The 13,300-nt window shown below is 47.4% G+C and overlaps 1 protein-coding gene across 2 annotated transcripts in view; it reads left to right on the top strand.

Moving 5' to 3' along the window:
• ARHGAP10 (Rho GTPase activating protein 10) overlaps positions 1-13,300 on the top strand; it is a 250,366-nt gene that overhangs the window by 215,656 nt on the left and 21,410 nt on the right. For both annotated transcript variants that reach the window (XM_038400392.2, XM_038400393.2), the window contains one exon: positions 229-388. In XM_038400392.2, the coding sequence (XP_038256320.1) occupies positions 229-388 (160 nt within the window). The remainder of the gene's footprint in view (positions 1-228; positions 389-13,300) is intronic.

Genomic DNA, 13,300 nt, shown 5'->3' on the forward strand with positions numbered 1-13,300 from the left:
AGTGGAGCAAAACTGTGTTCCATAGTTATTGAAATACGTTTGGGTTATACTAATAACGTATATTTGTGGTGGGGGATACTTGTTACACTGAAAGTTATTTATTGTAAAGGTTTCACTGTAACATACGATGTTGTCGTTTGGATAATTAAGTAATTTATTGTGCACTAGATTATTTTTTTTTAATGGTATCTTCCTGACTTGTTGTATCTTTGTGCTTTCCTCTTCTAGTTGACAACCACAGCCCTCCCAGGGAGGACACGCCGACTGGCAGTATGGATTCTCTTTCTTCTCAATCTCCTACACCTGCAGTCTCCAGTAGCCCCCCTGAGCCAGACAAAAATCACCTTATTCTGGAGAGTGGAGACCTAGCGGACTGGGCAGCCAATCAGTAAGTAACATTATTTCACTTAGTTCTGAAAGAGGAGACTGTTGCATTTGACACCCTCTCTCTGCCCAGTTTGGATGCAACCAAGAAACTTTTTGAAATGAATATACTTGGTTTCCATTGCTATAACTATGGGGAGCAAAGGAGTAAGTGAATAAAAATTGATCTGTTTCATGTCGCAAAATAGTTCTCAAAATACAGTTCTTCATCTTTCAGTTATATCTGTTAAATCAGTGAGTCTCAATCTTTCCAGATTACTGTACCCCTTTCAGAAGTCTGATTTGTCTTGTGTACCCCAAGTTTCACCTCTCATGAAAGCTACTTACTTACAAAATCAAGCATAAAAATACAAAAGTGTCTCAGCGTGCTATTACTGAAAAATTGCTTACTTTCTCATTTTACCATATAAGAACATAAGAATGGCCATACTGGGTCATACCAAAGATCCATGAAGCCAAGTATCCTGTCCTCTGACAGTGGCCAATGACAGGTGCCCCAAAGGGAATGAACGGATAGGCTCTTCTTCGAGTGATTGCTCATGTGTGTATTCCACAATAGGTGTGCGTGCTCACCACGTGCACTGGTGCTGGAAATTTTTCCCCTAGAATACCCGTAGGAGGGGAGCGCCCCCTACAACCCCTGGAGTGGCGCCTGCCTGGCGTGGTATGAGGGGAGCTTTGCGCTCCCCCCACCCTCAGTTCTTTCTTGCCACCAGTGAAGGTGCGTCGGAACTTTTCTGCTCCAGCTTTGCTGTAGCTCATCCCCAGAACAGTTCGTTCATTCAGTGTTAGTACCTGTAGTTAGTTAGCTGTTTAGTTAGTTTAGTTAGTCAGTGACCCCAGGCCAGGGCATGCCCCGCACCCCGGGGTTTAAGTCATGTGGCTCTTGTAGGTGTTCTATGCCAAGAAGTGACCCGCATGCAGATTGTGCTATTTGGGAGAAACCCATATCAGCAAAAGGTGCAAGATTTGCAAGTCGTTTAAGCCTCAGACCAAAAGAGAAAAGGACATTAGGCTCCGGATAATCCTGATGGAGTCGGTGCTGACCCTACTCCAGCACTCCGCTCCGAACTGGTACCCTGCACCCGCGGCATTGGTACTCGGCACCCCTCCAGTGCCATCGACTAGTCAGCACTGCTCCCTGTCCATGGGGCACACCAAGAGGGCCAGGAAGACTCCCTCTTCACAGCAGCTCTGAGGGAAGTCTGGGACAGAGGCTAGGCCCATGTCGGGCAGTCCTCGATCTCCACCGGGCCCCAGGCCTCTGACATACGTTGAGCGGAGTAGCCCTGCCCCTTCAGAACAGGCCTCTCCAGATGTCTGGATGTCATCCACGCCTGAAGCCCTCCTGGCGGCCCGGGACGTTATGGAACACTGCCGATGTCGGCCCCACGCTCCAGCGGCAAGCCGCCATTGGGATCTCCACAGTCACCTCTGGCCTGGTACTGGTCTCTATCGAGGGAACGTTCCTGGCGCTGTTCACCGCCCAGCGACTGCTCAGGGCAGAGTCCATGTGGATTGCCCTCGACGCTGAACGGACTGTCTGGCTGGGTTCCGTCCGGCCAGGACTCTTGGCACTGCTCATCCTCAAGGAGTGAATATCAACGGGACCATGGCGGGTGTCGCCAACAGTCTTTGTCTCGGAGAGGGTACCGCAGTCCGTCATGGCACGGTTGTCGACACCATTCCCGCTTGGACTCCTGCTCCTAGTCTCCACCAAGACATCGCAGCCCCGGGCGTTGATCACCGGCGTCTCGCCGTCATGGGTCCGCCCGTTGAGGCTGTTCGCAGAGCAGCTGTTACCTTCGGTACCGGTCCTCCACGTCAAGATCATGGTCTCGTGGCCATCGTAGATCCCGGCACTGCCGCTCCTCCCAGTCCAGAGACAGCAGCAGATCTTACGCCAGCCCAGTCTCCATTCGTAACTGTCCTTCGATGGGCCAGGCCAGCCAACCCGAATAGCTGGCCCTGTCGGTGCCATAGCAGGTGCAGTGGCACCGAGCGTCGTGGCCGAGCCAATGGTACCAGTGAGCACTGTGGCCTCCAGCGCAGCTCCTGGTAGCAGCTCGCTCGGTGGCCGGAGCTTTGTAAGCATGGTCAGCTTCCCTCTCCAGACCCCCGAGAATGGAGTTGGTGGGACGTACGTCCTTGGCACCATGCCCAGAGTCTGACCAGGTGGTGGACTCTCCGGTGCCGGTGACATTCAGAGTGCTGCACGGCCTCCTCATCCCGCCCGGAGGAGGTGATTGTGGCCCCATCCCCCTCCACCCCGCAGGAGGACTTCAGGGCCCACCAAGAACTCTTAAAGGGGGACAGCAAACCTCCACCTCCAAGCAAAGGAGATTGAGGAGCCCTGAGGGGAGCCCCTCAGGCTCCCTATTTAACATGTTGTCCCCATCGGCACCGGGGAGGGTGGCCTTACCTCTCCATGAAGGGGTGGCTAAGATTTCAAATGCCCTGTGGCAAACACCGGTCTCATTGGCCCCCATCTCTAAAAAGGTGGAACGCAAGTACTTTGTACCCACTAAAGGGAATGAATACATGTATACCCACGCAGCGCCCAACTCCCTAGTGGTCGAGTCGGTCAACCACAGGGAACAGCAGTATCAGCCAGCCCCAACCCCAAAGAACAAAGACTCTTGGAGACTGGACTCTTTGAAGGAAAATGTATTAGTCTTTAAGTTTCCAGTTACAAGTGGAAAACCATCAAGCTCTCCTGGACCGGTACAAATTCAATCTGTGGGGCTCCCTGCCCAAGTTTGAGGACTCCCTCCAGGAGCGTGATACGAAGGAGTTTAGGGTGCTAGTGGAAGAAGGGGCAGCAGCCACTAGGGCGTCCTTGCAGGCAGCCTCGGATGCTGCTGACAAGGCCACACGATCAATGGCCTCTGCGGTGTCCAAGACGGGCATCATGGCTCCTGCTCTCTGGGCTGTCCAGTGAGGCGCAGTCTTCCATGCAGGATCTCCTGTTTGACGCGAAAGCTCTGTTTGCAGAGGAAACAGATACAAGGCTGCATGGCATGAAAGACTCCCGCATGACCCTCCAGACTCTGGGCCTCTATGTCCTGGCTCCGGCAAAGCCTAAGTTCAAGCTGCAGCAGACTCCTGCCCAGGCCGCCCTCCCGCATTACGAGGTCACCCATAAGAAGCAGTGGGACTATAAGAGACACCCTCAGAGGCAGTCTCGGCCTGCCCCCCAGCCTGGGTCTTCCAAGGGCAAGCAGGCAGGGAAAAGGTGTTTTTGATGGGCTGCTCGGGGGCACCCCACCAGTCTTCATCAGGGATCCACCCCCAATAAAGCTTCCCTTCTCCAATTGGTTGTGTGCTTTCCTCCTGGAATGGTCGCGGCTAACCTCAGACCGATGGGTCCTCAACACCATCTCCCGGGGTTGCACCCTCCAGTTTATTTCCTCCCTGCCCAACCAACCCCGTCCCTTTTGGGGGACCCCTCGCACGAAACTCTGCTTGAACAGGAGGTGGGGCGGCGAGGATTAGGAATGATAGAGGGGGTCCCCGAGGAGTTCATGGGCAAGGGGTAATACTCCCGTTATTTCCTTATCCCGAAGGCCAAAGGGGGGCTCAGGCCCATCCTGGACCTGCAAGGTCTGAACTAGTACATGGTGAAACTCAAGTTCTGCATGGTCTCCCTGGCCTCCATCATCCCCTCCCTGGATCCCAGGGACAGGTACGCTGTCCTCTATCTACAGAACATGTACTTCCACATTGACATATTCTGGGGCACATGTGCTTCATCCATTTCGTGGTGGGACAGAATCATTACCAGTTCACGGTCCTCCTGTTTGGTCTGTCCATTGCCCCCAGGGTGTTTACAAAATGCATGTCGGTGGTAGCAGCCTACCTCAGACGGTGGGGAGATCCAGATATTTCCCTATCTGGACGATTGGCTTGTCCAGGGCATCTCCCGGTCACAGGTGAGGGATCTCATGGACTCCTCCTGTCCACGTGCACCGCCTTGGGCCTATTGGTAAACAACACCAAGTCCACGTTGGCCCCGGTCCAACACATAGAGTTCATAGGGGCGCTCCTGGACATAGTGTCGGTCAGGGCCTTGCTCCCACCACACAGATTTGAGACCCTAAAAGGTCTCATCGACTCGGTCACAAATTTCCTGGTGACAACAGCCAGGGTTAGCCTGCAACTCTTGGGTCACATGTTGGTGTGCACGTACATGGTCCGTCATGCCAGACTCAGGATGAGGCCCCTCCAACTGTGGTTGGCCTTGAAGTTCTCCCAGGCCATGGACAGGATGGACAAGGTCCTCACCGTACCGGACTCTGTGATCACCTCCCTACAGTGGTGGTCCGCCCCAAACAACATGCTCCAAGGGGTCTCGTTCAGGGACGGGCCCCGTCGTTGGAGCTGGTGTCTGATGCGTCAGACCTGGGTTGGAAGGGTCCATGTGGGGAACTTTCAGACCCAAGGCCTGTGGTTGGCTCAAGACTTGACCCTATATATAAACGTCAAGGAGCTCAGGGTGGTGCGGCTGGTGTGCATGGCATAGAATCATAGAATATCAGGATTGGAAGGGACCTCAGGAAGTCACCTAGTCCAACCCTCTGCTCAAAGCAAGACCAATCCCCAACTAAATCATCCCAGCCAGGGCTTTGTCAAGCCTGATCTTAAAAACTTCTAAGGAAGAAGATTCCACCACCCTCCCTAGGTAACGCATTCCAGTGTTTTACCACCCTCCTGGTGAAAAAGTTTTTCCTAATATCCAACCTAAACCTCCCCCACTGCAATTTGAGACTATTACTCCTTGTTCTGTCATCTGCTACCACTAAGAACAGTCTAGATCCATCCTCTTTGGAACCCCCTTTCAGATAGTTGAAAGCAGCTATCAAATCCTCCCTCATTCTTCTCTACCACAGACTAAACAATCCCAGTTCCCTCAGCTTCTCCTCATAAATCATGTGTTCCAGTCCCCTAATCATTTTTGTTGCCCTCCGCTGGACTCTTTCCAATTTTTCCACATCCTTCTTGTAGTGTGGGGCCCAAAACTGGACACAGTACTCCAGATGAGGCCTCACCAATGTCAAATCATGTCCCTCGATCTGCTGGCAATGCCCCTACTTATACATCCCAAAATGCCATTGGCCTTCTTGGCAACAAGGGCACACTGTTGACTCATATCCAGTTTCTCGTCCACTGTAATCCCTAGGTCCTTTTCTGCAGAACTGCTGCCGAGCCATTTGGTCCCTAGTCTGTAGCAGTGCATGGGATTCTTCCGTCCTAAGTGCAGGACTCTGCACTTGTCCTTCTTGAACCTCATCAGATTTCTTTTGGCCCAATCCTCTAATTTGTCTAGGTCCCTCTGTATCTTATCCCTACCCTTCAGCGTATCTACCTCTCCTCCCAGTTTAGTGTCATCTGCAAACTTGCTGAGGGTGCAATCCACACCATCCTCCAGATCATTTATGAAGATATTGAACAAAACCGGCCCGAGGACCAACCCTTGGGGCACTCCACTTGATACTGGCTGCCAACTAGACATGGAGCCATTGATCACTACCCGTTGATCTAGCCCGACAATCTAGCCAACTTTCTATCCACCTTGTAGTCCATTCATCCAGCCCATACTTCTTTAACTTGCTGGCAAGTATACTGTGGGAGACCGTGTCAAAAGCTTTGCTAAAGTCAAGGAACACCACGTTCACTGCTTTCCCCTCATTCAAAGAGCCAGTTATCTCGTCGTAGAAGGCAATTAGATTAGTCAAGCATGACTTGCCCTTGGTGAATGGTGCCCATGCTGACTGTTCCTGATCACTTTCCTCTCCTCTCCTCTCCTCTCCTCTACTCGCACCTGCAGGGCAAGGTAGTCAGGGTCCTCATGGACAACACGGCCTCGATGTTCTATATCAACAGGCAAGACAGGGCTCAAGACAGGGCAGTGGGACTTCTGTATATCACGGCATCCACCTGAAGGCCTTCCACGTACCAGCTGCCCAAAATGAGAGGGTGGATTGCTTGAGCAGGGACTTTTCCCCTCAACACGAGTGGTCCCTCCACCCGGAAGTGGCCCACCAGCTCTTCCAAAGGTGGGGAACTCCCCAGGTGGACCCTGACCTCCGAGCTGCCATACATCTTTCATAAGGACAAGGTCCAGCTCCGCCCACACCCCATGTTCCTCCTGAAGGTGGTCTCTGCCTACCACATGGGTCAGGACATTTTTCTACCGGTCCTCTGCCTCAAGCCTAATGCATCCAGTGAGGAGCGCCATCTCCACAAACTCAATGTGCCGTGGGCTCTGGCTTTCTACCTCGAGCAGACCAAGCCTATCAGAAAGTCCTCGCAACTGTTCGTCGCCTCGGCTGAGCATGCAAGGGGCCCACAGATTTCCACTCAGCAGCTTTCCAATTGGATCACTTTGTGCATCTGCTCCTGCTATGAGTTGGCAGGTGTCCCCCTGCCACCCAATGTGAGGGCACACTCGACTCGGGCGCAGGCCTTGTTGGCTGCCTTTGTGGCCCACATCCCCATCCAGGACATTTGTAAGGCTGCCACGTGGTCTTTGGTTCACACATTCACCTCGTTCTATGTGATTGTCCCCCAAGCCAGGGATGACACCGGGATCGGCTGGGCTGTCCTCTGTCCTGGGAACTTGTGAACTCCTACCCACCTCCAACAGATATAGCTTGGAATCACCTATTGTGGAATACACATGAGCAATCACTCGAAGAAGAAGAGACAATTACCTTTTCTGTAACTATTCCACATCCCACCCTCCTTCCCCTCTGTCGGAGTTGTCTGGCGAGAAGGAACTGAAGGTTGGGGGGAGCGTGCAGCTCCCCTTATATCGTCGTGCCAGGCAGGCGCCACTCCAGGGGTTGTGGGGGGTGCTCCCCCCATACGGGTACTGCTAGGGGAAAAACTTTTGGCACCAGTGCACGTGCTGAGCACGCACACCTATTGTGGAATAGACATGAGCAACACATCTCAAAGAACACCAGTTACAGAAAAGGTAACTGTCTTTTATCATCAAGTGATCCATGCCCTGTCACCTAATCCCAGCTTCTGGCAAACAGAGGCTAGGGACACCATCCCTGCTCATCCTGGCTAATAGCCATTAATGGACCTATCTTCCATGAATCTATCTAGCTCCCTTTTGAACCCTGTTATAGTATTGGCCTTCACAACACTCTCTGGCAAGGAATTCCAGAGGTTGACGGTTCCCTCTTATTCCATGACTGCTTATTTTGCTTAAGAGCCTTTGGTGAGGGGCTTTGTCAAAGGCTTTCTGAAAATTGAAATACACTATATCCACTGGATCTCCCCTGTCCGCATGCTTGTTGACCCCCTCAAAGAATTCTAGTAGATTGGTGCGACATGATTTCCCTTTCAAAAACCATGTTGACTATTTCAGCAAATTATGTGTTTGACAATTTTGTTCTTTACGATAGTTTCAACCAATTTGCCCGGTACTGAAGTGAGGCTTACTGGCCTGTAGTTGCCAGGATCACCTCTGGAGCCCTTTTAAAAAATTGGCATCGCATTAGCTATCCTCCAGTCATTTGGTACAGAAGCTGATTTAAATGACACGTTACAGATGACAGTTAGTAGTCCTGCAATTTCAAATTTGAGTTCCTTCAGAACTCTTGGGTGAATACCATCAGGTCCTGGAGACTTATTACTGTTTAGTTTATCAGTTTGTTCCAAAACCTCCTCTAATGACACCTTAATTTGGGACAGTTCCTCAGATCTGTCACCCAAAAAGAATGGCTCAGGTTTGGGAATCTCCCTCACATCCTCAACAGTTAAGACCGATACAAAGAATTCATTTAGTTTCTCCGCAATGGCCTTATCATCTTTGAGTGCTCCTTTAGCATCTCGATCGGCCCCTCTGGTTGTTTAGCAGGCTTCCTGCTTCTGATGTATTAAAAAAAAATTTTTGCTATTACTTTTTTTGAGTCTTTGGCTAGCTTTTCTTCGAATTCTTTTTTGGTCTTTCTAATTATATTTTTACACTTCGTTTGCCAGAGTTTATGCTCTTTTCTATTTTCCTTATTAGGATTTTTCTTCCACCTTCTAAAGGATGCCTTTTTGCCTCTCTCTGCTTCTTTTACTTGGTTGTTTACCCACAGTGGCTCTTTTTTGGTTCTTTTACTATGTTTTTTAAATTGGGGTACACATTTAAGGTGAGCCTCTATTATGGTTCTTTAAAAAGTTTCCACGCAGCTTGCAGGGATTTTACTTTTGGTGCTGTATCTTTTAATTTGTGTTTCACTAACCTCCTCATTTTTTTGTAGTTTCCCTTTCTGAAATTAAATGCTACAGTGTTGGGCCACTGTGGATGTTAAATTTAATTATATTATGGTCACTATTACCAAGCGGTCCAGCTATATTCACCTCTTGGACGTGATCCTGTGCTCCACTTAGGACTACATCAAGAATTGCCTCTCCTCTTGTGGGTTCCAGGACTAGCTGCTCCAAGAAGCAGCCATTTAAAGTATCAAGAAACTTTATCTCAGCATCCCTTTCTGAGGTGATATGTACCCAGCAAATACGGAGATAGTTGAAATCACCCATTATTATTACTGAGTTTTTTATTTTAATAGCCTCTGTAATCTCCCTGAGCATTTCAGTCACTAACACCATCCAGGTCAGGTAGTCTGTAATATAACCCTACTGCTATATTCTTGTTTTGGGTAGAACTGCTTTGCTTCTATGCTTGGTCTTGCTTCTTAATTTGGCTGATCTGGTCATCAGTATATGACTCAAAGAAACAGTGTCTCATGAATCAAAGGACTGGCCTAAAAAGCTCATTGCTGTGGAAGACCCTTACTCAGTAAAGAGGACTGTGGCAAGAACTCTGAACAGTCAGTTAGTATATGAACATATTCTTCACTGCTTAAGGGCAACTTACAAATATTTTGCTTTGCCCCACAAAAACCCTACAAAATTTAGCCTAAAAAAGCCTTTTCATGTCAATGAGGAGACATCACAAAGTTTAGAACCTGAAAAGGATACCATAAAGTATGATGCCACTGATATGCAAAATGTAGCTGACAAAATGGGGGAAGTGGTAGCAGTTGATTGTGTTAATATTATTGATAGAAGTATAGACACGCCTCAGGCATGTACAATTGATCCTTCAGACGTGTGTCTCTGAAAGCCTGACCGAAGAAGAATTGGCAGATGATATAGGACATTTGAGAATTGTCCAGGAAGATTCCTTTGTAATTGAAGAGATGATTTCTGGTGATAATGAGGACTTTAAACCAAGATGTGTAGATACAGAAAGTGGAAATGAGGAGGAGGAGGAACATGACCAAGATAAGAAATGACAGAAAAATGTGATAGTTATTGATCAAGGCTTGGATGAATACAGTCAAAATGGAGATCTCCCTATTCCAGCAAGTGAGCATGATATTGAAACGTACAGTATTTCAGACTCTGAAGGTGTTCAGAGCACTGTAGTCACAGAGAGTGATGAGTTTGGTTAGAGTGCCATGTCATACTTGACAATAAGCCTGACATGGATGAGGAGAGCACAGAGGGGACTGATGAACTGGATGATTCCCTGAACAAATTTGCATCTTCATTACAAGACCAGATATCTGAAATCAGTAACTCAGATGAGAAGAAGGAGGAAGAGGAGGGAGAACAGAGTCTTCTCCTAAACCAAACAGAATGTGGTGGTATTGTGGCTGCTGAAGTTGAGCTGGACAATACTTACACTGCATCTGGGGATGAAGATGCATGGCCTGAGGAAGAGGAAGAATTGTCCGTCTCTGTTAAATATGAAGAGACAGAGCTGGAAAACATGTAGATAGATCTCTAAGGGTAGATTTGAATGAAGAGGATTTTATAGAGGAAGGAGCCTTTGTGAAGAGTGTAATAGGACAATTTATGGAATCTGAGCTCTTTTATGAATTTAATATAATTATAAAATTAATTGATTGGAATATAAATATTGTACTTACATTTCAGTGTATCGTATATAGAGGAGTATACATAAGTCATTGTATGAAATTTTAGTTTGTACTGACTTTGCTAGTGCTTTTTATGCAGCCTGTTGTAAAATTAGGCAAATATCTAGATGAGTTGAGTGCCCCCTGGAAGACCTCTGTGTACCCCCAGTGTACCCCACAGTGTAGCCTGCGTACACTGTGCTAAATTATATTTTAGCTTTTTAGTATGGAAAGTCAAGATGTTTTATTACTAGCAGTTTCATGATTTACACTGTTTTATTTAGGCATTGCATTTGTAAAGTATTCTGTGCAAAATACATTATTATTGTTTTATTTCAAATCACTGGGTCCCCCTATACCTAACCTGAAGAAGTGTCTACACACTGTAGTAGTTGTGGATGGTAGTATGTTACCATCAGGATGAATGACCAAATTCTGTCCTTGGATATATAAATACATATAGAACCTATTAAAGTTAATAGGAGCTGAACATTGCTATTCAAGGGCAGGCTTAGATCTATATAATACATTAACATATAAAAATGCCTGTATTTTCAATTAATTTGCAGTTTGTCACTTGAATAGGCTTTGTAGCAGTTAGTGAGCTTGATTCTAGTTCAGCAAAACGTGACATTACAAGTTTTAGTACACAGGGGCTCAATTCACAACACGGCCAAGCCTGAAACATAAGGAGGCTGGCACTTTTTATCGTAAATCAAACTCTGAGTGAATTCCCTGGTTTACTATTCATACAAAATTTAAAATGTCATGAAAAAAATCTCTAACCTTGAAAGGCAAAAAGGTGAATGAAGTAAGTCTAGGGAAGAGCTTTTGCTTTTTTGTTACAGATATTTTCCTTAATGACATTTTGAGTGGCCTGGCCTGCTTATACGATATATATGTTATATATATATCATTGATAAGTACTTATTAATTGTAATAACATATTTCCCAAATGGGCAAAAGAACAAAAGTCTTTAAAGCGTCCATGTAATTACAGCTGGGTCTATTTGCTCTCGTTTATATGGATGTGCTTTGGGCACTGTTGCCTCTGGATTGGATTGTAATTATCTTCTTCTTTTTTTTTTTTTTTTGCTTGTAGTTAAGTGATGCAGATCCATAATGACTTTCTAAGCAAGTGGTAACTTTTCAGTAGAAGCATGAAATCCCTCTTTTGTCTGCAATTTTTCTTCTTGAGGTTTTCTGTCAGGAAAAGGGGTGTGTGTGTGCATGCGTGTGCAGGCTAGCTAAGAAAATTGCATTTAGCAAAAAGAATAGGAGTACTTGTGACACCTTAGAGACAAACACATTTATCTGAGCATAAACTTTCGTGAGCTACAGCTCACTTCATCGGATGCATGCAGTGGAAAATACAGTGGGGAGATTTATATACACAGAGAACACGAAACAATAGTTGTTACCATACACACTGTAACGAGAGTGATCAGGTAAGGTGAGCTATTACCAGCAGGAGGGTGGGGGGGGGGGGGAATCTTTTGTAGTGATAATCAAGGTGGGCCATTTCCAGCAGTTGACAAGAATGTCTGAGGAACAGCCGGGGTGGGGAAATAAGCATGGGGAAATAGTTTTACTTTGTGTAATGACTCCATCCACTCCCAGTCTCTATTCAAGCCTAAATTAATTATATCCAGTTTACAAATTACTTCCAATTCAGCAGTCTCTCGTTGGAGTCTGTTTTTGAAGTTTTTTTGGTTGAAGAATTGCCACTTTTAGGTCTGTAATCGAGTGACCAAAGAGATTGAAGTGTTCTCCAACTGGTTTTTGAATGTTACAATTCTTGACATCTGATTTGTGTCCATTTATTCTTTTACGTAGGGACTGTCCAGTTTGGCCAATGTACATGGCAGAGAGGCATTGCTGGCACATGATGGCATATATCACATTGGTAGATGTGCAGGTGAAGGAGCCTCTGATAGTGTGGCTGATGTGATTAGGCCCTATGATGGTGTCCCCTGAATAGGTATGTAGACACAGTTGCCAGCGAGCTTTGTTGCAAGAATAGGTTCCTGGGTTAGTGGTTCTGTTGTGTGGTGTGTAGTTGCTGGTGAGTATTTGCTTCAGGTTGGAGGGCTGTCTGTAAGCAAGGACTGGCGATCCCCTCAGACAGAGACAAACACCTACAAGATCTCTATCAAGCATTCTTACAACTGCAATACCCACCTGCTGAAGTGAAGAAACAGATTGACAGAGCCAGAAGAGTACCCAGAAGTTACCTACTACAGGACAGGCCCAACAAAGAAAATAAGAGAACACCACTAGCCATCACCTTCAGCCCCCAACTAAAACCTCTCCAATGCATCATCAAGGATGTACAACCTATCCTGAAGGACGACCCATCGCTCTCACAGATCTTGGAAGACAGGCCAGTCCTTGCAGCCCCTTTTCTGGCTCCTCTCTTTATTAGGTTCTGGCTGCACTTTTCCCCACACCTCCTGATCTATGCATACCCTGTCCATGGCCCCACAAAGTCATGAGACCTTCTCATCAACCTCTTCTTGGCGCTGGCCAATGTGGCCATCTATAAAGCAGAAGGAGGATGCTGGATGGGGAGGTGCTCTGCAACTGTGGGGCCTACTGCCGTTCCATTCCTCCATTTGATTACATATCTGGGCAGAGTTCCTCTGGGCTGTGTCCGCTGGCTCCCTAGACACCTTCGAGGAACAGTGAGCACTGTTCAGGGTTCTCTGCTTGGTGTCCCCCACTGGATCCTTGCTTATGGCCTTATGACCTCACTCCTGTCCCTGTTTTCTTATTAGATGTCCCCCCAAATCATTTGAGCCCTGGGTTTAGTCAGTCCTCCTTTTAGGCTGGGGAAGGGGCTTTCAGATGTGGGTGGGCAAAGTCCCACCCACCTTCTGGAACTCATAGGTGTTCATTCCCTGCACTGTCACAGGTGCTCTAAGTTAAAATAGCCAAATTCTTCTGTTTAAAAACTCTTTTCTCTTTCTCACTGTTCAGGTATTGCA

This window comes from Dermochelys coriacea, chromosome 4 (genome assembly GCF_009764565.3).
Source record: "Dermochelys coriacea isolate rDerCor1 chromosome 4, rDerCor1.pri.v4, whole genome shotgun sequence".
Classification (NCBI taxonomy): domain Eukaryota; kingdom Metazoa; phylum Chordata; order Testudines; family Dermochelyidae; genus Dermochelys; species Dermochelys coriacea.